Source organism: Lichtheimia ornata (genome assembly GCF_029851405.1).
Source record: "Lichtheimia ornata isolate CBS 291.66 chromosome Unknown scaffold00027, whole genome shotgun sequence".
Classification (NCBI taxonomy): domain Eukaryota; kingdom Fungi; phylum Mucoromycota; class Mucoromycetes; order Mucorales; family Lichtheimiaceae; genus Lichtheimia; species Lichtheimia ornata.
In genome coordinates, this window is record NW_026695347.1 from 300920 (window position 1) to 327698 (window position 26779).

The 26779-nt window shown below is 43.4% G+C and overlaps 7 protein-coding genes across 7 annotated transcripts; 4 read left to right on the top strand and 3 right to left on the bottom strand.

The window, feature by feature from the left end:
- Nucleotides 1-4894: 4894 nt before the first annotated feature.
- Nucleotides 4895-6050, bottom strand: O0I10_006301 (uncharacterized protein; the record flags this gene model as incomplete). Its single annotated transcript, XM_058486331.1, has 2 exons — nucleotides 4895-5082; nucleotides 5945-6050. The coding sequence occupies 2 exons, from the start codon at nucleotides 6048-6050 to the stop codon at nucleotides 4895-4897; spliced, it is 294 nt and encodes a 97-aa protein (XP_058342943.1).
- A 754-nt stretch (nucleotides 6051-6804) lies between these two features.
- O0I10_006302 (uncharacterized protein) lies at nucleotides 6805-8824 on the bottom strand (the record flags this gene model as incomplete). The annotated part of the gene is made up of 2 exons (XM_058486332.1): nucleotides 6805-8075; nucleotides 8134-8824. 2 exons carry the CDS (start codon nucleotides 8822-8824, stop codon nucleotides 6805-6807), a joined length of 1962 nt encoding a protein of 653 aa, XP_058342944.1.
- Nucleotides 8825-9560: 736 nt separating this feature from the next.
- Nucleotides 9561-12757, top strand: O0I10_006303 (uncharacterized protein; the record flags this gene model as incomplete). The annotated part of the gene is made up of 4 exons (XM_058486333.1): nucleotides 9561-9633; nucleotides 10484-11137; nucleotides 11193-11670; nucleotides 11977-12757. The coding sequence occupies 4 exons, from the start codon at nucleotides 9561-9563 to the stop codon at nucleotides 12755-12757; spliced, it is 1986 nt and encodes a 661-aa protein (XP_058342945.1).
- Nucleotides 12758-14445: 1688 nt separating this feature from the next.
- Nucleotides 14446-16492, top strand: O0I10_006304 (uncharacterized protein; the record flags this gene model as incomplete). Its single annotated transcript, XM_058486334.1, has 2 exons — nucleotides 14446-15136; nucleotides 15201-16492. The coding sequence occupies 2 exons, from the start codon at nucleotides 14446-14448 to the stop codon at nucleotides 16490-16492; spliced, it is 1983 nt and encodes a 660-aa protein (XP_058342946.1).
- A 391-nt stretch (nucleotides 16493-16883) lies between these two features.
- On the top strand, nucleotides 16884-18589 carry O0I10_006305 (uncharacterized protein; the record flags this gene model as incomplete). Its single annotated transcript, XM_058486335.1, has 2 exons — nucleotides 16884-17247; nucleotides 17310-18589. 2 exons carry the CDS (start codon nucleotides 16884-16886, stop codon nucleotides 18587-18589), a joined length of 1644 nt encoding a protein of 547 aa, XP_058342947.1.
- Nucleotides 18590-20598: 2009 nt separating this feature from the next.
- On the bottom strand, nucleotides 20599-22272 carry O0I10_006306 (uncharacterized protein; the record flags this gene model as incomplete). The annotated part of the gene is made up of 2 exons (XM_058486336.1): nucleotides 20599-21872; nucleotides 21924-22272. 2 exons carry the CDS (start codon nucleotides 22270-22272, stop codon nucleotides 20599-20601), a joined length of 1623 nt encoding a protein of 540 aa, XP_058342948.1.
- Nucleotides 22273-24111: 1839 nt separating this feature from the next.
- Nucleotides 24112-26190, top strand: O0I10_006307 (uncharacterized protein; the record flags this gene model as incomplete). The annotated part of the gene is made up of 3 exons (XM_058486337.1): nucleotides 24112-24805; nucleotides 24863-25592; nucleotides 25692-26190. 3 exons carry the CDS (start codon nucleotides 24112-24114, stop codon nucleotides 26188-26190), a joined length of 1923 nt encoding a protein of 640 aa, XP_058342949.1.
- Nucleotides 26191-26779: the final 589 nt, after the last annotated feature.

Below are 26779 nucleotides of genomic sequence, written 5' to 3' on the forward strand. Positions count from 1 at the left end.
GTTCACAAAAGCATGCATTGTTGATAAAAGGCCTCTCTTTGCTTACCTGTATTGGCTATAGCAGATGGTGAATACATTCGCGGATATCATGAGGAGAAGGGAAAAACATCCGAGCTTTGTTTAGATGTACATTGTTACACATGCAATCTTCTTTTCTCCCTATGCACCTCCAGTGGCATTGTACTTTTTCACAATGCTCGCATCGGATATGGTTACGTATCCGCATCCAGTATTTGGAGAACTGAAACATTGTTAGTGATGCATACATCAACGAGAATGGCACCAACGACAAATGATTTCATGCTGGCTATAGGGTGATATTTGACACCGCCGTTAACGGATGATATTTACGCCCATGAAGAGATCGGTTTTCCCATCATCATGGTACTTCTTGCATGCGTACATAACCGCACCTGGGAAACTCTACTGAAAGGGCAAGAAAATTCCCAAAGATACAAAGAATAACCTTAAAAGTATACATTTTGATGCTGCGTGGATGTTCAGTAAACAACATGCAGGGGTCACGAAACACTCTGTGCCAAAACGGCAATAGTGAGGGAGGTGGATATTATGACTCTATAGATGCTGTATAACGCTATCATTTGTGTAAATGGAATACTTTTTATAACCATCCTATATGCTTAACCAGTGTTCAGCTTGGGTAACTCCAATTGATGATTGAGCTGTGTGTGACGTACGCTACACCATGGTAATGAGGATGATGATGTATACATGCAGATGCAAACAAACAACAAAGAGGCACACGCTTCATCATGGACCTTTGCAAGAGCTTTCCCAACTCCTGTTTGAATGGAAGCTATCATGGCAAAAGTGATCAGCATACTGCTTTTTGGCAGGGTGAGGGTCTCCTGAATATGGCGAAGCAATTTGATTTACGGTCGAATGGTACCAGTAGCCACGACGAGCATGTTTGAACATCAATGTGGGGTGGCGTTAGCATTCATCCTATTTTAACCACCGTAGTAGAAAATCAGGCCTCCTTCTCATGAACACAGCCTTGTAAACCTGCTTTCCTTTCTCCAACACTCCCACGATGCAAACCCATGTCTGCTTCCAATGGCCTCGTCATCGATAAACGAAATGCAAATGAATCCCTACAGTATGCTCAGCTACGGCTTTATTCAGCAAAAGTACTTTGACACTATCGGTGGGCTCGGATAGTCTTGTTGCCGAGATTGTGTCCGCCAAGATCCTCGTTTGCCATTGACTCCCTTTCGACATTGGTCACCAAGGTGAACTACAGTTTACGCGTTGCCCATGTACGAAGCACTTGAAAGCACGTTTGAGGTACTTTTAAAGCGCGTGGTTTGTGGATTACAGCGTTTCCATGGAGATCGTTTGGATTAACACTGTTATTTAGCGTCACCTCCTATTCATTGGATTGATCATCTTTTTCAGCAACTTAAAAGCACTACTATAGCGTTGGAATACAGGAGCACCATTTATACAATAAGGAAATCGATCGTGAAGGGTATACCTCTCTTGAGATGATTGAAGGTATGTTGGGTTGGGCTGTGGAATGGTATCTCTTTGCTGGATGGAGATTATCAACAGGGTGGAGATCTTTGTGGTCAGTATGGATGTTAACAAAGGAAAAGTCTTAGTTGTCGTGCCCTTGGATGCCAGTTCAACGAATATGAATGCAAGTTGGATGGTGATCAATGAGAACATGGGAGAAGGTCCAGAATGGCTATGGCGATAACGTTTGGGTTATGGAATCATTGGCAGCAGCAATTTCGGATACAGCCTAGTACTTTGTATAAGAAGGAAATGGACCATGGAAATCACATGCTTTGCTTTAATGCTCTAAGGTATGTCTGTTTGTGTTGGATGGATGGGATCTTTTTGCGGGATGAAGGGCGCCATGAGCATGGAGCGTTTATGATGAACATGGAATTTGATGAAGGAAAGACACAGGTGCCATACCCTTGGATGCTGCTATACAGGATATGACGGGATGATGGCGAGCAAGGAGCACTTGGCCAAGAGGGAACATGTTCAGCACGGTAATCGTGATAAAGGTAAAGGATGTCATTATGACTGATATATTTGCGTTGACATGCATCATATCGTAGCTGAAGCTCAAGGGTACCTTCTATACCATTTGGTTTTTCTCGTGACCCCGGGTCTTTCCGTTAGCTCTTTCATTCTTGGATCATGGCCCCTCTTGTTCTATATCAAGGATTTATATGAATATACAGTACCAAGCATTCTCTTTTGCATTCTCGATGATGGAAATGATGTTGGTTTGAAAGGGATGGATGTGCTAGAGACTTTCATGGCGGTGATTGGGATGATGATTCAGATGGTGATGATGATAACGGTTATGGTGGTACTTCGTATTTATAAAAGGAAAGCACAAGTGTTATAAAAGAATAGAAGTATCTTTTGCGATAGGCATGGTCACTAAGAAGGAGGAGATAAGAGTATGTATAGGTTTGAAGTGGATGATGGTCGACTATCGGCATTTGGGAAAGAGGCTGCACAGTGCTTACAGGTATTTACTGTAATGGTGACGTTGGTTGTCTGGCAAGATTTGTGATGTAATAACGGGTTGGGTACTATTGGATGCTATCCAATATGGTGATAACGAGCACCACGTGTAGGTTATAGACGTGTGCTATATAATGGGTGAGGGAAAAGTGGTAGCATTCGATAGGAATGACAAATTAATAAGGGATGATGGACTTATAATTAGGGTACGTGGGCCCTCATGGCCACCGGACAACATGCAGTATCCAATGAAAGAAAAGGGGGAAAATGGGGCGTGTATGTATGTGTGCGGGTTGAAGATGGCAGGCACCTACTGCATCCACTCTAAGAATCATCATATTCATCAAGAACCAGTATTATTGACGCTTACAATGATATACATATCCTTTTTATTGTATAACCCAAGAGACTACCCTAATACCGCTATCGAACCACACCATGTAGCCACCTTTGACACTCTTACCATAGCCATGCTTGTGTTATCCATCGCCGTGATTGTCCATATTGCGGGATACAATACCATCATCAGCCATGAAGTCGTTATCCAAAAGAGCATCATCCAATCCTACCTCTTAACCGAAAGCATCAAGCACACCATCCCATCATCCAACAACGTCATATTGTAACAGAATGCACTGCAAATCAAGGGTGGATGAAAACAAAAACCGGATCGTGAGAAAAGATTTGCTGGTGCAAAAACGCCATCATTTTTTTGACATCGTTGAAGAAATACCCATCATGAGCCAATAGCAACAGCATACATGGAGGTGCATTGACAAGTACCTGATCAAGATGATCGTGATGATGATCAGCAGCTGAAAACAAAGAGCCCTGTTTGCAACCTGCCAGCGTCGCCTCCTACCATATGGTACGTAACAATCCATTATCAGGCTGAAGTGCATCTTGGGATGTGTGTGAGCAAGACCTATCTTGGATGCATTGTGCTCATAATCCATGGCGTTGTTGGGTACTTTTAGGCTAGAGTAGATGACCAAGCTGAGCACCAGGATCTCAAGCAAGCTGAGGCAATGGGATTCGTTGACGATCGTTGTTCACTGTAAAGGTCATTGTCGAAGGTGGAAGATGTTCAAGGCTGTGCAAAGGAATAAGCAATAAACTGAAACACGTACAGCGAAGAGATAAGGCACTGGAAGTTGTTATAGAGATGACGCGTCACCAAGCGGACGAATGCTGCATGGCACCAATTCTATTACCTGATGGAGACCAACAATGTCGACAAGGAATAAAATTAACGCGTTAGAGAGAGCTTCAAGAATAGAAAGGATCCATGGTAGGAGTGGAGCGAAATAAAGCAGCTGGTTTGTATGGCTCGACGAGGTTGCCTAACACTTTTGTGTGTTTGGAAAGTCACGCGGGGCTATATTTGTTTCCCGGCCAACAGCCCATATTCGATTGTGACTTTTTTGCATGTTGGGTGCCTTCATCTCTTCCTTATCCTTCCATAATGATGATACTATAAAGGTGGTCCTCCCATAATACTAGCCCTAGCCCTGAACCCTGACGCCTAAAACCCCGACCTCTTGAAACTTTTTCGCTGGCCATCGACAAGCGAAAAATTTGCTATTGACGATCTCGTTCCTGAAACTTTCACACAAGGTACTTTCGACCATGCTGAGCATGCTGGTATCAAAAAGAGCTCATGTAGCATTCTGAGATTTTGAGTTACAGGTGCGTGTATGTTTTGCGATTATAAAGGTGGGTCTTTTTCAATTGTGACTCATATGTACATTTATAGTGAGATAGGTGCGAAAGATGGTTTTTGTATACGAAAGCGAAGAAAAAAGGATTAACAGAGCAATGGATCATATGGGTACACTATCTGATGGCCATTCATAGATTGGATGCTACTAACCAATTCCATCCAATTGAGTCCATTGTGGATTTGACAACGTGTGGTGAATGCTCCTGCTCCAGCCCAACATTTCCATCATTCAACTATCTTGATCCGAGCTGCTTTGGATGAGCTACGCTTCGACCAGGTTTGCTCTACTCCATACACCCGTGTACGTTGCATGTTGGAAGCGATGTACCCGTTACGTGGCTGTAATTTCCTCAAATCGGCTCGGATCAAAACACCTGAATGATGGAAATGAATCTTTAGAGCAGGTGCATTTATCATATGGTATCAAATCCACAATGGGCTGGATTGGGTGGAATTGGCTGATAGCGAGCAATGTATGAATGACTGTGACATGGCGTATACATATGATCCATTGCTCTTTTAATGCTGTTTTCTTTGCTTTCTTATCCAAACACGGTCTCGTGCAGCTATTGCACTATAAGTGGTTATATGGGTGACAATGGAAAAAGACGACTTTGTCATATAGCATCATGTTTACTGCATAAAGACGACCATCACTCAAAATGTCACAATGAAGCATGGGCTCTTTTTGCAACCACCGTGCTCAGCCCAGCTCAAGCAACCTTGTGTGCCAGTTTCAGGATCGAACTCGTTAATCTCAAATTTGGCCATGTCACCACCCGCCAAAATAAAATCAGGTCGACCTCCAGAAACTTTTTGGCTGACATGGACAAATGCAAAAATTGCTATTGACGAGTTCGATCCTGAAACTGGCACACAAGGTGTTTTCGACCATGCTGAGCATGCTGGTTCCAAAACGAGCTCATGTAGCATTCTGAGATTTTGAGTTACAGGTGCGTGTATGTTTTGCGATTATAAAGGTGGGTCTTTTTCCATTGTGACTCATATGTACATTTATAGCGAGATTGGTGCGATTGATGGTGCTTGTATACGAAAGCAAAGAAAAAAGGATTAAAAGAGCAATGGATGATATGGCTACACTGTATCACGGTCATTCATACACTGCGAGGTATCAGCCAATTCCACCCAATTGAGTCCATTGTGGATTTGACAACATGTGGTGAATGTGCCTTCTCCAAGGTTCCGTTCGATGGTTTAATTACATTGATCCGAGCTGGTTTGGATGAGCTACGCATAGACCAGGTTTTGCCTAATCCATACATCCGTATACGTTGCATGTTGGAACCGATGTATGCCTTACTTGCTGTAATTTCCTCAAATCGGCTCGGATCAATCTAATGAAACCATCAAAGTGAATCTTTGGAGCAGGTGCAGTTTTCATACATTATCAAATCCATGATGGTCTTGACTGGGTGGAATTGGCTAATAGCTTGCAATGTATGAATGACTGTGAGATAGCGTATACATATCATCCATTGCTGTTTTAATCCTGTTTTCTTTGCTTTCTTACCCAAACACGGCCTCGTGCAGCTATTGCACTATAAGTGTTTATATGAGTCACAATTGAAAAAGGCGACTTTGTCATATAGGATCATGTTTACAGCATAAAGACAGCCATCACTCAAAATGTCACAATGAAGCATGGGCTCTTTTTGCAACCGACGTGCTCAGCATGGTCGAAACTACCTTGTGTGAACGTTTCAGGATCGAACTCGTCAATCTCAAATTTGGCCATGTCACCACCCGCCAAAATGAAAACCGGTCGACCTCTTGAAACTTTTTCGCTGGCCATCGACAAGCGAAAAATTTGCTATTGACGATCTCGTTCCTGAAACTTTCACACAAGGTACTTTCGACCATGCTGAGCATGCTGGTATCAAAAAGAGCTCATGTAGCATTCTGAGATTTTGAGTCACGTCCAACTTTATGTTTTTACTAAACGTGAAGCCTGATCGTGAATAACAAGCGACCTTTAATGATCGTGAAACGTCTCGAACAAGAGCTGAACATGAACATGAAAGTATTTGTATTCAAAGATTGATATTGGCAGGATACCTAGCTCAAAAGACCGTAGCTAAATGGATGTTCTCCTATCCAATCCTCTTTCAAATTCCAGCATCTTTGGATTGTCGAAGAAAGAGTAGATGTCAAAGAAGGGCACTGAAGCAAGTACAAGCAATAACGAGAATCTGTATCAACGTTGCCATCCCCAAGAGACGAATTATCATGGGGTGCTGTTGATTAACCAAAGGAAAGCATCATCATCATGCTGACCGATGTGCATATAGGATATACTTTGAACATGAAGCAGCATATAGGTATGACATGTAGCATGTTAACGAGTTGCAGTGTGTGTGTGTGTGTGTGTGGGGTGATAGCTTTGGCTGTTTACAAGTCATAGCACCATCATTCGAACCCTTATCACCAAGGCTGACGAAACTACCCAACCAAGTGGATGTCCTTTGCACGTATGTGCGGTGAATGATCAAAGAAAACATTTACTAAAAGCAAGAAGCAAGCGTTTACGCTCTCTGGTGAAAGAATACTCAAAAGTAAATACTAAACATTGCTACATCGATTTTCATATCTGGTCTACGATGCTTGAGGTCTTTGACATGTTGATCCTTGACTTCAGAGGCAGGGTAAATTGTAATGTGCTTGAGCTGGGTAAATGTCCGAATGGTATTCCAAAAGCGGTCAGCATCATCGGTGCCGAAAATGGGGCATGCAAGCTGGTTCAAATGTCGAAGCTTGTTGAGGGTATGGATGGCATGGATCGATGGTGCACTTGTGCATTTCAACTCGAGGCAGACTAAACGACGACATGCTTTGACAAGCCCATCCAAAAATCGGTCCATTTCATGGGAATCCAAATCCTCCATAAAACTGATCTTTAGGCATTCAAGTTGGTCAAGATGATAAATAGCGTCAAGCATCCCGGCAATGTTTTGCTGCTCGTTATCGAAATAGATCACAAGTTCTGTTAGCTGGTGGTGCTGAGCAATGCGATCGAGGTAGTGTACAATGGTTGCTGGGGCGATAGGGTGTGCTCCTTCAACATCGTCATCAAGCATTAAATCGAGTTTTGTCAAGCGTGGTGGTATCATGGCAAGTACAGCAGGATGTGCGCGGATGGTTCTCGATGTCAACATCAACTCTTCAAGCACGGGTGCATTGCGTGGTATATGCCATCCAGAAACCCCGATCTGAAGAACCTTGAGACGAGGGAATTGAAAATGCTCAATATTCTCGGTGTCCCAACTGGTATCGATATCCCATCGAAGGTGTTCAAGTGTGTTGTGGTGTTGCTTTACGATAGAGGTTGTATCCTTGCAGATATCGTCTTCCAATGTACTTGAATCGATGTTCATCTCTGTGATCCCATGGGCTTGGTTTCCTTCATCCAAAAAGGTCAGCGTAAGGATCGAATCATACATCCAAAGCTCAATGCAGTTCATTGATGGGCTATACTCTGAGACAATAAGTGTGGATTGAATGTCGGTGCATGGTGAAAGTTCAAGCTTTTTGAGCCTTGGCCATCGCTTCCATATGTGGATTATCTGATCACAGGTGATGGGATTGCGTGCGTCGTTGAGAGATAATGTCGTCAAAGTCGGCCATGTTGTCATTTGTTGAACATTGATATTGCCATCCAGCGGATTCATTATGCTGAGCGAAATAAGATTGGGGCAAACCATCATAACATCAGGTGCGCGTAGCTCAGGTCCATCATCCATATCCAATTCCAAATCGGTCAAAGTGCTGCTGACGTGGCGCAATGATGATACAAAGTGGTCAATGTTGCCGCTTCCGAAGCCTTTTATAAAGAAATGTAAATGAGTGGAGCTTATGAAACCGATGTACCTTGAACTTACTGCAAATGACTATCTGCTGTAACGATGAAAATGCGTTGCCACCAATCAAGTCACCTAGCCAGGTTCCTTCAAAGTAGCCTGAAACATGCAAGGACTTTGTGTGCTCAGCAAACTGAATAACGTGTGACATGTCATCATCTTCTTCCACCATGAAACGTAACCCTTTGAAGCATTCAATGATACAATTGCTCCACACATTGCTCACTTGGAAATAGGGACATGGTGCGAATGTCTTCACAACGTTATTCTCCATGATCATAGGAACGAGTATTGTAATGACAATGTCGTTTGGTAGTTGGCTGATAAAGTCGATACGTGTGTCTTGCTGTTGCTTAGCATCGACCTTGGCTTGAAGTAGTGTGGCATAGTGCGTATCGCTGGTGTCAACCTTGCTGAGTCCTTTGTTGCAAATATCAATCACCTGAAGCTGTTTCCCTTGTTCGCTGTAAATAGTAGCTTCACACAAGTATCCAAGTGCTGAAGAAGGTGAGAGTTGCTGTATGAGGTGGGCATCTCGAAAAGCCGATTCGTAGTTGACGCACTTTCCGAATCCAATGGCACGTCGATTCAATGCCGACAAGTCAGGTTGAAGGGATTGATGGAGTTGTTGTGTTGATTCGTAGACAAGCTTTGCATACTTTTCAGAGGAGACTGTGAGTGTGGGCTGTTTCCAAGAAGCAGGCTGTGTCATGCTTGGTTGGTTGTGGAACAAGGACGCCACGGAATTTATTGGCTCCGGTGCTGCCACTCAACAACGCTGCTTTATTCCCTTCATTCAAACAACAGCCCCTTCCTATTCTTGACCCTTCCATCTAACGCTTCACTTTCACTCCTTGTCAACATTCCTAATTCGTCCACTGCAATGGCATTCGCTTTCAGTCAGCATTCGTGTCTTGCTTACGCGTCATCTCTTGTTCTCTTGTTCGCTTGTCGCTTTTACTTGTTTCAGCTTCCTCTTTTCAACAACCTTTACACCTCCCACGTTCAACAATGTCGACTCCTATGGAAAGCAAATGTCAACAGCCATTCCCTGTGGTGCTCATTGTGGTCGACTCTACTAGAACAGCACCACCAAACAAGACCACGGATACAAACGAAGGCCCACCATCCTAGGCTTTTTCATCATAACTTGCATAAATTCACTTTGACATGATTACAGGCATTGGTACGTGGTATGGTATGAGGGTGGAATGCTGGCAAGATGTAAACAGAGGTTGATTGCTTCAGGTTACTAGTGTTCATCATCGTTTTCCAACACTCAATTTTCCAAGCATGCGTGGTATCATCCGGTTAGCTGAATAGGATCGTTTCACAAGGGGAAAGGTGACACATTGCAGGCTATTCTCAACTCAAGGAGGCTTTTTCATCCTGTCGCAGCTCATCATCGTGCCATCCATTATATGCAATCTCTTCTGTCGTGTTGTTCAATGAAGGATTCGTATGATATTCTCAATGCTGGATGCAAGTTCCATGGTGATGGTAATTCTTTCGGTTACTGTCGTAAGTATGGATGCGATCTCGTCATCGTACGGTTGCTCAATGAGGGTCAGGCTTGATTTTCAGGGAATTTGTTACAGCGTGAAACCTACATGTGTTGAATGAAGGCAAAATGGATATGGTAAGAGCGCATGCAGCTGGGATGCAGGTGTATTATGGCCCTTGGCGGTTGGCTAGTTGTATTAGCGTATCCCTCTTGAGTATGTTATGGAAATAAAGGCGTTTTGAATAATATTGTAACAGAGGATAACATGATCATTTATGGTACTTGTGTACACAGTGTACCTTTCGGGATATATATGATGCACTTCCTACCGGGGTATTAGATTGGCACTTATATCGTCATGATCCCAAAACAAGATCATTTTACTGTTACGGTCAATAGGCGTTAGCTCGTCATGCTATACACCCACTTATAGCCATGTACGTCGTGTGGAGCTTGTAATTGAAGCACGATGGTCATAGCATGCATGTATTTTTTAGTTCCATCATGATCGATTACTCCTTACGTTCTTCTCAGCTAAGGCGATGACCGAAAAACATCATATATTGCAAAGTCATATACGTTTAAGGATGGTTGTTCACTGTTCCTTATACATAAGAGCACTATGAATTTCCTTCTCGATACCACTTGCTTTACTTTCAGGGAGGCTGGTGCATGTATGTGGTCGATGTTCCTAGCAATGGGATGCATCATGTGCATGGTTCAAAATCAGCGGGCTGTGAAATACATGGACGCGGGTTGCGAGCTTGAACCATCATCTTCCTCTTTCCCCAATATCATTGTTGACGACTCAAATGCACAACAGCATCATTCTTTCTTTACCACCAATTACCTCCTATCATCAGCAAGGAGAAAGCACTATTTCTACTGCAACAAAAGACATCGACCAACTTGCATGTCAACTAATGGAGAAGCTCAATGAGCGTTCTACGGCAATGGCGAATGGAGGCCAATTCCAACTTGCCTTGCGCGATGCAGAAGCTATTCAATTTATCTACCCATCCTCTTCACTTGGCTACTTGAGAGCAGGCACCATTTACCAGCAGCAAGGACGACAAAAAGAAGCAGTAGCCATATACCAGGAAGGTCTTGTCAATGTACCATCATCCGATGCATGCTACACCAGCCTCCAAATGCAGCAAGCTGATGCCTCGAATGCAGCCAACAAGCGTATTGATTTCATCAGTCGACTACCTTTGGAGCTTGTTGCCTCAGGGATACTGCCTTTGGTATTTCACCGATGCAAGCTGGAAGCAGATGTACCATGCCCATACCTTTACGTCTCCCGCACATGGCGGCAACGCATCTTGAATTGCAACAACTTGAGCTTCCGTCTCAATTATGGACCCATGAATTCTACATTACAATTTCGAGAGCTTGAACGATTTGCCCCACATGTCAAAAAATTGCGGATGGATGCACGGAGAGCGGTGTCGTATGAGGACCCTCTTTTGATATTCGGCGACTTCCATTTCTTGAATCTCACTCATTTCAACCTCAACTGTAAGTATCAATTGATAACACATCCGCATGCTGTATCTGATGTTTCTTTATGTAGATGCCGGGTATGAAGATTACATCATTACGTCTGCTCTTCGATCGGTGCAACATAGTCTGACGCATTTGAAGCTTTACACGGAGAAGAATTACACACTAGGAATTGATTTGGACCGTGTTTTGGATGATTGTCCCAACCTTGTATCACTGGATTTGGCCACGTGGACCATACTGCATCTCACTGTGCAACACCCAAAGTTGACGCATCTCACCTTGCAAATTGGGATTGATCCTCTTCCCAAGGATAAAATGATCAACGTCCTCTCTCACCTCCCATCACTGGTGTTCCTTGATCTATTCCTACTTCGAGATCATCGCTTTGTGACGGCTCTCAGCGTATATTGCCCCAAGATGAAGATCCTACGATGCATTGACGAAGTGTCTTCAGGTCATGACAGCTATGATGAGCGTGTGGATGGATTGCAAAAGCTCTATTTTGGAGCGCAGTGTGATGATGAACCTTACGATGCACATGGCGTGTGTGATATTATGGATATTGAATAATAAAAGGATGAATGTTTTCCCTTAAGGAATACATGAGAATGACCTAGAAGTGATTGAAACCGATTAAGTAACTAAAGGAACCACCTCGAATCCAGTGAAACATCCGACTAGCGTAGCTGTCATATAACCATTGGTTCTTGTCATGGATCCTTCTTGAAGATTAGTCATACCAAAGATCTCGTAAAACTATAAATAAGGATAGAGCGATAAGAATAAAGAAGGATCTTTCAGTCTCAACGTACTTTTCATTGTTATCCATTTTCTATTACCAAACATCACAGCGTGATTCAAATTCTACTTGAACACAAACACTCATTGGATCATGTCACCTTAGCCGGCAGTATCACGGATGCAAGTGGTGGTTTCGATGGTCCCGTCATGGATTCAACATTCCAATTTGATCGTTTGCAAGAACTCGTAGTCGATGCTCGCAATGAGGAGCTCGTTAAGCTCGCATTATCCATCATTCACCGATCCCCTCACCTTTGCACCATCACTATGGATCACCTTACAGCCACCGATGATGGTGTATGCAATGCTGTCAAACGATTGCCCAACTTACGCATGATCACTGCATACCAAATGCCCCCCGATGCACCATCATTTCAGGATTTACTTATCCACCACGCACAGCTCGGCATGGGTTCTTCGCTAAAGGAATTGAACGTTACATTTGAGGTGGATTCCCAACGCTTTCCTTGGATATCAGCCTTGGCAGAATTGCAAACGTTGGAAAAGCTTGTACTATCGACATGGCATATTAGTGCCGCTTCCACGTACCTATCCATTCTGGGAATATTTGGCAAAGTGTGTCCTTCGTTAACATCTCTCGATTTGGATTTCTGGGATTGTACAATACCGGATGGATCCGTTACCCAAATCAAGCATCATCCTACGTTGCAACGTCTTTGCATCAATGCTTCATCCATTAGTGATAGCGACCTCATCAGCCTTTTATCATTTCCCAGTCTCAAGCACGTCATCATCATCCCAACGATCAAGGGATATCTTCTCAACCTGTTACAGACCCGTATTTCACGAGTTGAACAAAGGCATCCCTGACAGTCTCGGTGCCCCAGGATACTAGCATGTAGCCAGACATTGCAGCTAATAAAAAGGAAATGAAGGGTTTGCTGGATTCATTTTTTTTGATACTATCAATGAGTGATTGTAAATCAAGCATCAACTCGCCATTGGGGGAAGACGAGATGCCTATAGCCAATCTTTGGCACAGCATGTTTGAACATTTTATTCTGGTAGCATAGCAACGGCATGGACACGTAGCAGAGATGACCATAGATTAAATGGTTCAATTTGCGGTGGTCATCCATGCGATTGAACACCTCGGGCATTAGTAGCGCCTTAGAAAGGATGGGATTACTTTCATGACCTTTTCCATTGTGATGCTTCTTACAATAAATGCATGTATGGCTATGTAATTTTTCGCCTTCAAACCAAGTCGCCTTTATTCTTTATGAATCATTACACTTCCATGGAGCGTGGTGTAGGCAACATGCTCCTGCGCGACCCCAAATGTGATTTTATCATATACCTCCCCACTATTGGTTTCCTCCTAGCGGTATTGCAGGCCTTTGAATCTCCACATGAATGGAACCACTCATGCTTTAAATAACCCATTCAAAGTACGTAGCCTCAAGACAATACCACCCCCACCGTTATAAACATCACGAGACCCTTTGTATAAATCGTAGATCCCACAGCACAGGGTTTCCTACTCGTACAATTGTCGACGTATCCTCCGGATGGTAAAAAGGGTGTTGATCCCCAATAACGGGTAGAGTAAAACAAAATGATACAGATTTTATGGTTTGAATGGGTTGGTGCTGTAAGGCGATGTTAGCTATTGTACAGAAAGCAGCGGCTTGTAGGATACACCATCCACGTACGAGGTGTATGTCATATCCCAATACGCTTGTAATCAGCAATCTCGTGTACGAGAAACCACAATGAGAGCCATTCATGGTGACATACAAAAGATACGACAATAGTTTTTCAACTTATGAACCACAAAGCAAAGCTGTGACGTTTTACTTTGACATAAAATCCATGTTGATCTAAGACAATCAACATCGTTACAAAACGAATAAGGCTAAGCATAGAGCTTTCGATTGTTTCATAATACATTGCCTTATCGGAATGTCTATATACCATCATCATGTGCCATTACGTGCCATGTAATATGGAATGCATATGACTGTATGCGTGATTGATATTTGTATTGCTGCTGGATGTGCTTCATGCTAACGATGGATAAAGTAGGTTCATTTCTGGTGTAACAAACAAATGTTGCATGATAGCTATGCATGAGGATTTGTAGTATTATGTACTGCTGGTATCTTTATGTCACCATCTGAGTCATCATAGAGGAAGCAAACATTAAAAAAAAAGAATGGTGTACGTATGGTTCAGCTATTACAAGCTCCTGGCGATCACGTGCTTTATTTACTGCAATCATCATTATCACCCAGCATGGATCTTTGTGATGAGAGACTTAATACAGGGGAATTGGGTATATACAAGAATCAATGTCTTTATTTATTATACAGATTAAACGATAGTAAACTTGGGCCTCATTATAAAAGTGGTCGAGCAGGAGAGTGTATGGGTGGGTAGGTTGGGGATTGTTGTTGGCCAATCAAATGGCGTGTTACAGGATGGCGCCTGATTTCCTTGTGGACGCTTTATGCATAAGCCTTGTTTCCGCTTCACCCACTCCACTCGATCTTCACATGTTGCCTGCCACTGGTGTCCCCATTACGATCGACAACCCAACAAGGAATGTGCAACTCGATCAAATGTCATCCACCGTACACGATTGCGACCAAAAGCTTGTGCCAGCCTTTCATTCACGAGCATCGCTACTTTCAGATTGTGGGCAACTCATTACCGACATGGGCGAAGCAACGGCAGCGATGACTATTGCACCTACTTCATCCGTTGGGTATCTTTGTGCTGGGAGAATCTTTTCGGATCGAGGACAACACGCGTCAGCTATCAAGATGTATGATGATGGGTTGCAACATGTACCAAATTCTGATGATGGATATGCGCAGCTCGTGTCAGCAAAAGCGGCTTCACAGGATCAGCTCAACAAGCGTATCGACTTTGTCACGTGCTTGCCGTTGGAAATAGTATCGTCAAACGTTGTGCCAAGGATTTTGGGTGGTCAAAAGATGATGCAGATTGGACCAGCAGAAGGCTATTTGGATGTGTCTCGTACTTGGCGTGAGAGGATAGCAATGGCAGGCGGTTTGACGTTTCGTGTCGGACCTTCACCTTTATCAGCGAGGACCTATGACTACTTATTGGATATGGCACCCTTTATCAAATCATTCACTGTATGGGGCCTTCATGATGGCATGGTGGATCAGCTAACAAGTCGCACAATGTTTACAGCACTGAAAACATTGAATGTTGATGGTAAGTGATGGGACAGCGGAAAAGAACGTGGCACCAACAGCTTATATATGTATATTTGCAATAGTTCGTTCGCGACGCTTCAACCAATTGCTGCCGGTTTTACATTCAATGGGTGCGTCATTGACACAGCTCACTATTGACTACCAATATTGCTATACTTATGGGACGCCTTACCGACTATCCGACTATCTCGATCAATGTCCGAATTTGGTGGCGCTTTCGATTCAACGTGGAATGTTTGATACGTCCTTTGTCTCTTCAAAGTACCCAAAGCTCAAAAAATTGGATCTCATCAAGGTCAACGTGAAGATGGATGAGGATACAATGCTTGAATTCCTTCGACCAATTCCTCAGCTACAAGTATTGAACATCATACCCACGCCATGTTCTACCATCTTGCCAGCCATCCACCAATCATGTCCATTATTGCAGCAACTCTTCCTGGCAAAGAACTTGCCTCCGTGTCTATCTGGTCTTGGTGACATTCATCATCATGAAGGATTGCGTGCAATGATTGTAATGGATCCAGGAAAAAAGCAAAGGTTCAAGGGAGATGATATGATGGGCTATATTGTTAAGCATTGTGATACCATTGAAAGCCTTGAGATTGGACCTGGCTTGAAATTTTCCATGCCAAGAACCGTATTGGGACATGCGGTGATCCTGGATATGACATTTATACGATTGCGCCAAATATCCTATCCTACTCATGCTGGTGCGTGTTACATCCCTTTGATCGTGTGGCTACTACAACTTGCACCTCAATTGGAATCGCTGGAAACTGTGCATGGAAGTATGCAGGCTGCTGTTTTTGAAGAGCTCATGCGCCCAAGTCATCATCATTTCAAGAGTATCGGATTAAAGGCAAATGGGTCATCGGAGGAGACTGAGAAGAGGTTCATGCAGCACCATCTCGCTCTTGGTCATGAATCGAATCTGAAAGAGATCCATATACAGATCAACAACCTCCAGCTATCGGATTCATGGCTCCTATTGATTACGCAACTTACACAATTGAGGCAACTTGAAGTTAGCTGTGAAGGAGCACGTACTATGCATGGTGTAGTGATACCCTTCATCTCCCATATCGCTTCTGGATGCCCTGGATTGGAACGATTTACATTGACGTCGCTATCATTACCCGTTGATTACAAGATTCTCAGTATTATCGCTCCTCATACCACCCTCGCAACTATTTCCATCAACGCCAGCTGTTTGATTGGTGATGCATCGTTGCTCCCTTCTTTTATTGGACGCCTTCAACACCTTCAAGCACTTCATCTCAATCTTCACTCATTCGACGACAACATCTATGCTGCACTCAAGAGCTCATCATTCCAATTCGTATACACGTAGAGAACGAGGCATGGATATTAATACTCAAGGAGAAGGATTGCAGTGATCAACTACCACCCACTCACTATGTAGTCATTGAATCTCAATATAAAATTGCTATCTTTTTACTTCAACATTGTTCGGTGACGGCATCTTCTTGATACATTAGCGTACTGGAATGCATGAAGAGACGTTGGAAGGACCAAGGAAATCATGTTCATCAGCTGATAGACGTGGAATGCCATGTACTCTCTCACATATCGAAAAAGGAAAGCACGCGAACGAATCATTAATCATACGACTGTGACTCAAACCAATGATGGTGTTCAGCTTACAGCATTCCCCAAAAACCAGGTTGCTCCTTTTCCTCCGTTTTCGTTTTTCTCGAACTCTTCACTCAATACTGAACTTTATGACTTCTGGACAAGATATGAAGCGAAAGCAAATTGATTTCATCAGCGAGTTGCCATCGGATATCGTAGGGGAACGCATTGTTCCTAGGATTGTGGGATACGATGGTGGACGCTTTCAGCTACATGGGCGACGCAATTACTTTGCTGTGTGCAAGACATGGAGCAAACGAATTGCTGAAAACGACGACAGTATTCATTTTGATATTGAAAGCCATCGTTTGGTATCACATCGCGATTGGATGCGAGTGCAGGCAGTGGCACCTTACATCAAAACGATCACTGTACATGCGATGATGGAGATACACCTTTCGAATCTTATCCGCTATACCCAATTTTCTTCATTGCATGATTTGAGGATCAAAGGTAAATACATAGGGTGACGTACAAGATAGGCACCAGCACTCATATCCCCATTACATATCCAGTAAAGGGGTTTCAGCAAGTGTGGATGCAACTACTGCGATCGATCCCCGGCCTGAGACATCTCCATATCAAGTTCGAAGCACCAGGGAGCCAACTACAATTATGCAACATGCTGAATCAATGTCCCGGGTGTATTCAATTGAAGCTTACGATGGTTTCAGACTTGAGTTTAACGTCTGGGACATGTCACAATTCAATTTACCCCAACATACGCCATCTTGAAGTTATCTACAGGCGCCGTAATCGGTCTATGAATACGCAGCTCTGCCAGCATTTCCCTGGTTTGCGTCTACTACGATTGTCACATCTGCCACCAACTCAACAAGACGACTTGCATATGATCTTCCAACATTGCCCAAAGCTACAGCACCTGTTGCTAGGCAACCAAAGCTACGTATCGGATATAGAAACCTCCATGATTCAACAAGGGGATTCGCAAGGATTAAGAGTAATCTCTCTTCGTGATGTGTCACTCTATGGAGACGCTATTGCCGATTTGATGCGACGCCATCACGCCACACTCGAAGCATTTGCATTGGAAGGCTATTTTCGATCTTCGGCACCTGTGGGCATGTTGGCTAATGATCCTATTGAGTTCAATCAGTTGCGCTCCTTGAGGTTTCCTCATGAAATGGGGGTACATGTGATCGATCTTCTTCGATGGATTATATCCCGGGCGCCCTATATCGAATATGTGGAATCTCGTGGTGGTGGATGTACGCAAGGGGAGATATTGGATGCCTTGATGAGTCGACCTGTGCGATCGATCCATTTGGAATGTTCGGCATTTTCTAGTGAGTTGAGTGCACGCCGCTTTCTCAATCATCATGAACAGCTATCCACAGCATCATCACTTCAAGAAGTCGCGTGCACTATCATCAATCCATGTGGGATGAGTGGGGATTGGGTATTCTCCATTTCGAAATTACAGCAACTCAAGAGCCTGGAACTATCTCTTTCAAGTGGAGGTCGTGAAGATCTAATGGAAATACTCATCCTCTTTGTTACGCGTGGATGCAACTCGCTTGAAAAGGTTACTTTGACGTTCCCAACTCTCTCGGTGCCTGTTGAATCGATCCTGCCGTTATCTGAACATCCACACCTTAAAAGCCTAATCATTGTTTCCGACTCGATACCGAATGACGCGTTGCAAGCTTTGGAGTGTTTTTGGCACCTGGATGTATTGCATCTAAAGTTGAAGACCTTTGATTGGAACGCTATTGCACGATTGAAATCTAGAATACTTCATCTCACATGTACAGTAGTAAAGGACCACCCATAACATATGCACATGCATGCCATCGTTTACGCATTACGCGAATAACCTCTTGCTCTCTCTTTCTCGTATAATAAAAACATTGCTTTATTGACTTGTTCACACCATCATACATACACGTCTTCTTCCCACCAATACAAAATTACCCCATGGCTACATGTTTGCTTGGTGAAAAATAAAAACATGGAAAAAGCGAGAGGTTCATAAAAGAGCATTCATTACTCCACGCATGCGTACAAGGGAAGTAGCGCGAATAGCGGCATGTATAAGGTGGTATGTAAAGCAATGTGGGTCAGCTTACATGTTGCTTTCATCCTTCTCTTTAAGCACTATCAGGTGTATCCATCTCAATTGTACGTTGACCATGTTTATTTTCATCGACCAAAACAACTGTCTTACTACAGCGAGGTAAGAAACAATGAACATCATAGGCTAAGATACAACTCTTGTGGTCCTTACCATATCCATCCTGCCTTCATCCAGCGTGTATAGTTCTACTCCATCTCATCCAAACCTACCACATTTATAGAAAGGGCCTTATAAATCACCTGAGCGTTCACGATACCGGTACAGAGCCTGATCCATCGTAGCACGGCTCCAATCCAAGATGATCACTACCAAATGCCATCGTTGCATGCCAAGAGGTAAAGACAGGATCTTATACAACAAATTCTCGAAAACCGTGTGCCTTGTAGCTTGCCATACCATTATCCATCACCGGGGGTACTGAACCACCATCCACATTCGACAAATACGATAAGGCTTGGCAGGCACCTATTGAAGATGATGATGATGAGCAGCTTGAAACAAAAAGTCTCCCTATGTACCATACCAACGCTTCCCACCTTATTCGAACGTACTCATCGATGTGGCTATCGCAAAGTTTATCGATAAACGTTTGTGGGAATCCTTTCTTTGCAGTTGTTGTTCAAGATGACCAAGCAGAGCACCAACATCTTGAGCACAATGGAGGAAGGACAATTGTTGCCATTCGTCTTTCTGTAAGGTGCCTTTGTCGAAACGTAAAAGTGAAAACTTGTTGTATGAAAGAGGAAGCTGAAACAAGGATAAGCACGAAGCCGACACGCAAGGTGATGACGCGTAACCAGGAGACGAATGTTGACTGGCAACGAATCTGGTGGCAGATGGCGAACGACGAATGTCGACAACTAGCAAAAGCAAAACGTTAGACAAGGTACCCAAGCATAAAGAGGTGTTGTTGAAATAAAACAAGGCAACGGGGTTCTATTGACTGGAGCCAATCGATTGTATGTGTGGTAGGGCGTGACGTATCCCGGGCTTTGGAACTGCACCAATCATCCTCAACAGGTAGCTGCCGATCGACATCATGTTTAAGGCATATGGGTGATATGGATGATCAATCAAGTTTAACACGCGTAGTCCGTATGAAATGAATAAAAATGCAGTTGCTTTCATGCAGGTCGTTATGATCACTTGCATTATGCTTGACAAGAGAAAGCTCTCTCCAACAGCTATATTGAGATAGCTGGTTAAGACATACTTCCCCATATCATGGCAACCGAATCCCCGCCCACCTATAACCAAACACAAAAGCAGCTAATGCCATGTCTTTTTCGTCACCACCCACCTTCTAATCCAACATCACTCAAATAGGCCCATCCATTTTACCCAATCCTTATTGGTAGTTTTGAATGAAAATAGCATGCATGTTCAAGTTGCGAATGAATAGTACTATGCGCCTGCTTCCTTTGTTCACATAGGTTGTATAGGGGTTCATTTCTTTTCTAGCTGTTGAAGGTATACCGAAGCCAAGCAACAATGGATCTCCCCGTATTTTTATGGTTGACCAAGTTCCATACACATGTCCTGATGTTAGTCTGGATGACTTGAACATGCCTATTATAGGCTAATGTTTTCAGTAAAGTAACGTTTTATTATACGGGAGAGAGCAAGTCATAATTGCATGGTGGAATCATATAGGATACTTGATAAGATGTGAGTGTAGCAGAAAGATACGGTGTTGGAATGGGGGATTATTGGTTGGCTTTTTGGATTGTACACACTAGACAAGGCATGTCATTTTTCAATCGATCAATAGCTTTCCAATCAAAGCTGTTCAGCTTAAGGTGCAATGATTCGAGATGCCGGAAACGCTGCAAAGTCATCAACGTGTCATTGGATACCATATCGGAAGCAATGAGCAGTGACCTGAGATGTGGGTGTTGCGATAAAGGTAGAAGCCAATCACCAAAAGATGAGAAAGACAAGACGTTGAATGTGATCTTTTCCAAGGATATACATCCACGTGCAACAAGGGGTACGAGTTTCGTCAATAGACCCAAGTTGTTGTCTCTTAGAAGCGATAGCTCGAGTGACTTGAGTTGCTGTAATTTTGGGATCAAATGTAACCAATCACCGCCCCCCGAAAACGATTCGTAGATGTTACATTTCATCTCTTGGAGAGACGAATTTACTCCTAGCTGAGCATGATGTTCAAGGAATTCATATTCCTCGACGCTATTAGAGGGTCCCGAAGATACCAAAGTAATTCCTCTGATACGTTGATGGATCAAAGCATGAAGAATTATCCCAAGTACACCTCCGTCCGTAACATCCACAAATTCGATATTCGGTGCGCGTAACACAATCCATTCAATGACCTTCATCTCAGGCCGTTGTAAATTCCTATCATATCGCAAGGAGCGTAACCGATCAAGGGAGACAGGGTCATTGACGAATGTAAGGATGGGTGGTGTACAAGGCGAATATTTCAACAACTCAAATGATTCGACCGTAGCGCTGTTTTCCTTTAGGAATCTTGCAATGCAATCTCCACGAAATGGTACCTGTCGAATGGAAACTGATCGACATCCTTCCCCGTGATCATGTTGTAGTAAGGCATTCGTTGTGGCTGATTCCTCATTCCTTGACCAAAGCAAGAGCTGTTGTAGGTTTGGGCAATAGTAACGAATCTTTTCAAAGTGTTCATATCTTTTGATGTGAACCGCCAATCGTAGTACATGCAAACCTGGGAATAGCGGAAGAATGTTTTGAATAATCGGATTACTCAATGGGCCATTTGAAACTTCAAGGTAGCGTAGTGTGGGAAATAGGAGCTTGCATTGCGTGCCGAAAGTGAAGCAGAAAGGTGAATCCCATGAAATCTTCAAATGCCAAAGCCGGGGACATTGACACAGCATGTCGAGTAATTGGATGGGTCTCCCCTGCATTTTAAATTCAACTTGCAAGCATTTCACATTGGGGATCAATTGCAAGAGCGTCACCCATTGGGCTTGAAATCCTGTCACTAAACAATGTGCTATGAGCGATGTCCATGTTTAAAAGTTAACGTCTTTACCTGTTATTGTCAAATTATTCAATGATGGAAAATGTGCGTATTGAATGAGATCGAAAAGGGCTTCAAGGCTGTATGCAGTTACAGTGGCAGTTTTGATACAGCATGCTACGGCTTCTACACGCCTCCAATCTTGCTTCGATGTCAGCTTGTTGCTTTCGACATGAAAATGAATGCTCGTATCACTTGCAGCGATCCTCGTGCTCCAAGTGGTACACACAGCAAAGTAGTTCCATTGGTAGCGAAGATTAAAGGATCTACCTTTTTGGCCCATTATCCTGGGAATAATGTTTTCCATCACGATATCGAATGGCAGTTTGCTAATGAAATCAACGCGTTTGGTGCCATCCATAGCAGATGAGCCATTATATCTGCAAATGCCCATAGGGTGCCCAGAAGACATCAAGTAAATACTTGAAGGGAGCCGAGGAGAAAAAAAAAAGCGAGAAAAAGAATCCAGTTTCGTCTTGGCAGTTGTCAGGCTAAATCCATCATTGATTTATTTGAGAGTCTTATGACCCATGACACAATGCGGCAACGTAAATCATCCCCGCGCACACGAGAATGCTTATTGGCTAAATCATCCGAGTCAACAGCGGCTGCCTTTATTCCCCTTTTGCTTCAACCAACGACAGCAATAGCTCCTTTCTATACTTGACAACCCTCTCGTTTTACTCCATGTCGGCATTCCTCTTTGGCCATGCGTCATCAGAATGGGTTGTCAGCCAACATTCGTCTTGAGGTTACGCGTCATCTCCACTACTACCACTTTTGGCTCGTCGCTTTCCCCTCCTCGTTTCAGCTTCTTCTTTTCAACTACGCTAAACGTCTTTTTACGGTTTACAAAGTCACCTCGACCAAGGTACGATCGTCGACAATGAGCATCGCGTCAGCTTGTTCAAGGTTTTGGAGGCAACCAAAACTTCCATGCCAAGATCAAACCAAGGCTTGACACAATGTTTGCGTATATGCTTTCTATACAATCACAGGTATTCATACGTGGATGGTGATGGGAGAAGATACAGGTATGACCTATTCACTGGTTACTTCCAATTTCATGTAGATCATCATCATCATTAGAAACTTTTACAAGCACCATCTCAACGTACGCGTGCTGTAGTTGGTTCAACAGGTATGTTTCACCATCTGGATTGTTCAGGAAGGATTATAAGAAAAGACACCCCTGTTTAGAGGATTCTTTGGATATGGATTCGCGCTCGGCTTCTTTTTGAGCACTTGTCTTCGACTCCAACGTACTATGGCGGGATGCTTTTTGGAAGTGCCACTAGGTTGGGAAGGATCCTGGTATTGAAATGATGCTCAAATAATGTTTGGATGGATGTCCACGCGGCTAATGAGGTAGGTTTGGATGATGGATGTACTTGTTCAAAGAGGGATTAGCCTGGTAGTGTATTACGTAATCGCTAGACCTACCCATTGTGGATCAAGGCAGAATGCTTATGGATTTGCGATACTGGTAAACGATGCACGTGGTGGTATTGCTAGATGTTTTAGTGCAGTAGTGTGGTGTATGACAATGAAAATGATAAAATGGAGCTTGATGGAGATATGGGATCATTTTTATTTGCTTGTGATAGACATGATGATTTCTTAAAAGTGACCAGTCAGGCTGTTGTACCACAAGAGCAGCTGATACACGGATCTAAAATCATGTGTACATCCTGAAGTTTGTCGTGTACTTTAGGATCAACGCTTATTTAGAAGTCAAATAGAAAGCTGCATGAAAAACACGTGCATCGCTGTGTATAAAGGCATCTAAAAAGGTAGCATCACCTCGCTGCACTCGTACAGCATTCAGAAGGGAACATTTATGTATTGTTTGTTCCAGTAAAAAGCGTTCCCCAATGCTGCAATGGTTTCCATTGACAAGGTTTTCAAAAGAAATGATAGAGTGAACTCTCTTACGCAATAGCATGTTACACAAAGATGATGGTTTCTCGAAGCATTGAAAGTGAACATGCATACACACATGCACGCCCAATTTATCATTGGCTTTATTTCTTATTATGATAGTGGATGAACATTGAAATCACCTATTTACATAGCTGAAAGATGGAATACCCCTGTAGACGAGTATACATGCAAGGTGGTACAAGGCTTCTGCTTATCATCAGCGGCATCATTGCAGCCTGTAATTTTGTTGTCTTTTTCTCCCTTTCTTTTCTTTATCATGACCCATTCAATGGACTTTACAGTTATTGACAACCTGCGTACTTCAGCATCTCGAGGTCAACATGACCATGTCATTCAGGAGACCTTCGCCATTGGCAACGAATTGCAGAATCTTCAACTCCATGTACTCGACATTCGAGCACGATCGTATGCCGCGTGTGCCCAATTCGTCAAAGCCTTGGATACGGCAATTACAATGCAGCAATTGAATCCAGCATCAGCACTCGGGTATCTATGTCAAGGATACATCCATATGGAACAAGGACGACACATTGCAGCATCCCACGTGTATGACAAAGCACTCGAGCGTGTTGATAAGCATGATTCATTGTATGAGACGATTCAGGCAGCCAAAACAAAAGCCATGCAGCAAGGTGAAAAGCGTAAAGATTTTATATGCGACTTTCCTATGGAGATCAGCACTCGTATCATCGAGCAGTTGTTTACTAGCGACCAATTCGATCAGCAGCGGCAATACGTCATGGTGTCATGGTCGTGGTGGCATCGTATCATGGCATCCAACCAGCTTGAATACGACATACGATCGAATCTTCCATTGGATGAAACCAGCGATATGGTGATTCAATCGTTCAATTACGCGCGATCTCTTAGTGTCTTCTCTTGCGAGGCACAAATGCGTCAACTCTTTGAAAAGTATCACTTTGAACGCTTGACAACAGTTGCATTTCACAGTACGTATTCATGTTATTGGGGAATGCACGCAAATAACGCTCATCATAAAACGTTAGCTTTCAATGCGTATGCTCTTGGTGAAAGCTTTCTAGCATGGGAGGGGATCAACATGCAATTAACAGATCTCACACTTGGCAATCATGGACATGCACACATTTCCCAACCTCATGGAGCATACACACTTCAACTGCAATACATCTTGGAAAAGTGCCCCAATTTGAGAGCATTGCATTGTCTAGGAATGATCGACATTTCACTCATGGGTGGCACGTACCCAAAGCTTCAAGAGCTCAGGCTGGACGAAGTGGCAGGAACAGTGGGTAACCAGCACATGATGATGATTCAGCAACACCTACCTGGTTTGGAGATATTCGATATGGCAATCCCAAAGAGCTTGCGACCGTTGACTGTGAATGATACATGGCTCCCTTGCATCCGTCATTTACATTATGGAGACCGATTCGGCATTTATCTAAACGGACTCGACATAAAGCAAGTTCGATACCATGGATTGGTCTCTCTTTCAATTCCGTACACCAACCTATTTTCGCTTGATGATATTGCACCCTTCATCATTGATCATCATGTGACGTTACAGGTTTTGACGCTCAAGGCCACGTTGGATACAACACAAACACGCAATATGATGGATGCCATGCACAATTATCAAGACATTGAATTTAAGCGACTGCAAGTATTAACGGTGAACATCCTATCGACAATCGACAACATTGAGCCATATTCCGATTTCATCAGCTGGGGCATCGAGCGTGCTCCTTATTTACGGTCGGTGGAATAGGACGCATGCCTAATGAGCCAACCTTCTATCAAGGCCTTGGGCAAATACAAGGATCTATGTGCGATCGATTTTGCCATACGCAATAGACAAGGACATGACGATTATGATACACTCGTGGCAGAGTTTGTGGAAGCCCATGTCGACTATATGGCTGATAAAGGAGGATCACGTTTACAATCGATCAACGTTCGGCTCCAGGAACCACACCCAAAGCTCATTGATGATATACGAGAAATGAAATGCTTGACCAATTTGAAATTGTTTACCAGCAATCTTGCATCAGAGTCATTTATCAAGTTGTTTGAGTCCCTACGCCAAGGATGCGAAGGTCTGGTAACGCTATCTATTGTAAATCGTTGCCTTATGCCGAATCGGGTTCTCTATCATATTGCCGTGCTATCCAATCTCAGGAGTCTTACAATTACCGGAGGCATTCATGATGCGAACACCAGTATTTTGAGCTTGCGACGATGCCGCCATTTGGAACACCTCGATGTCGCTTGCGAAATTGATGAAGATATCCTGTCCCTACTGCATGAATGCAATCCACGTTTAAAGATAATGGCCCCAAACAGCTTTTACTAGTTGACCAATGGTAGTATAGGCTTGTCTCCTCCAAAACGTACAATAAACGAGCTACATGAATAACACGTTTATGGAATCCTGAGTCTGTTGTTTGAAGATAAACAAGGGCACCATCATCATTATGTCTTATCACCATCGCTGTCCTCTGAGACATACAAAAGCTTCTGTGTGTTGGTTTCTTTTTTCTTTGTAGCATACGTATACATCAGTAGACCACTTTATTATAGTATCGTGTGGGATATTCATATTTGAAGGTTCCATCATATCTCGTGCTAACTTGCACCATTATGAACATGGTGATGTTGCCATGGAGACAACGTGGGAACCACGAAAAGTTTTAGGAAGCTGAGGTTTATGTTGTGATAAACTAGACGTGGCATAATAAAGCCCTCGATCACCCTCCTCAGCGTGCACGACCTGTATTTTCGTAGCATCCTACTGATTACCTTGCTCTCAAATTCAAACTCACTTATGACCTAGACGCTGTTTGATACAAGCAAGACAACTTGAGTAAACGGGGATGCTCAATGCGTGTGACCATTTGAACGCTGATCGTTATGGTTGTTGCATCAACTTCCATTTATTAGCG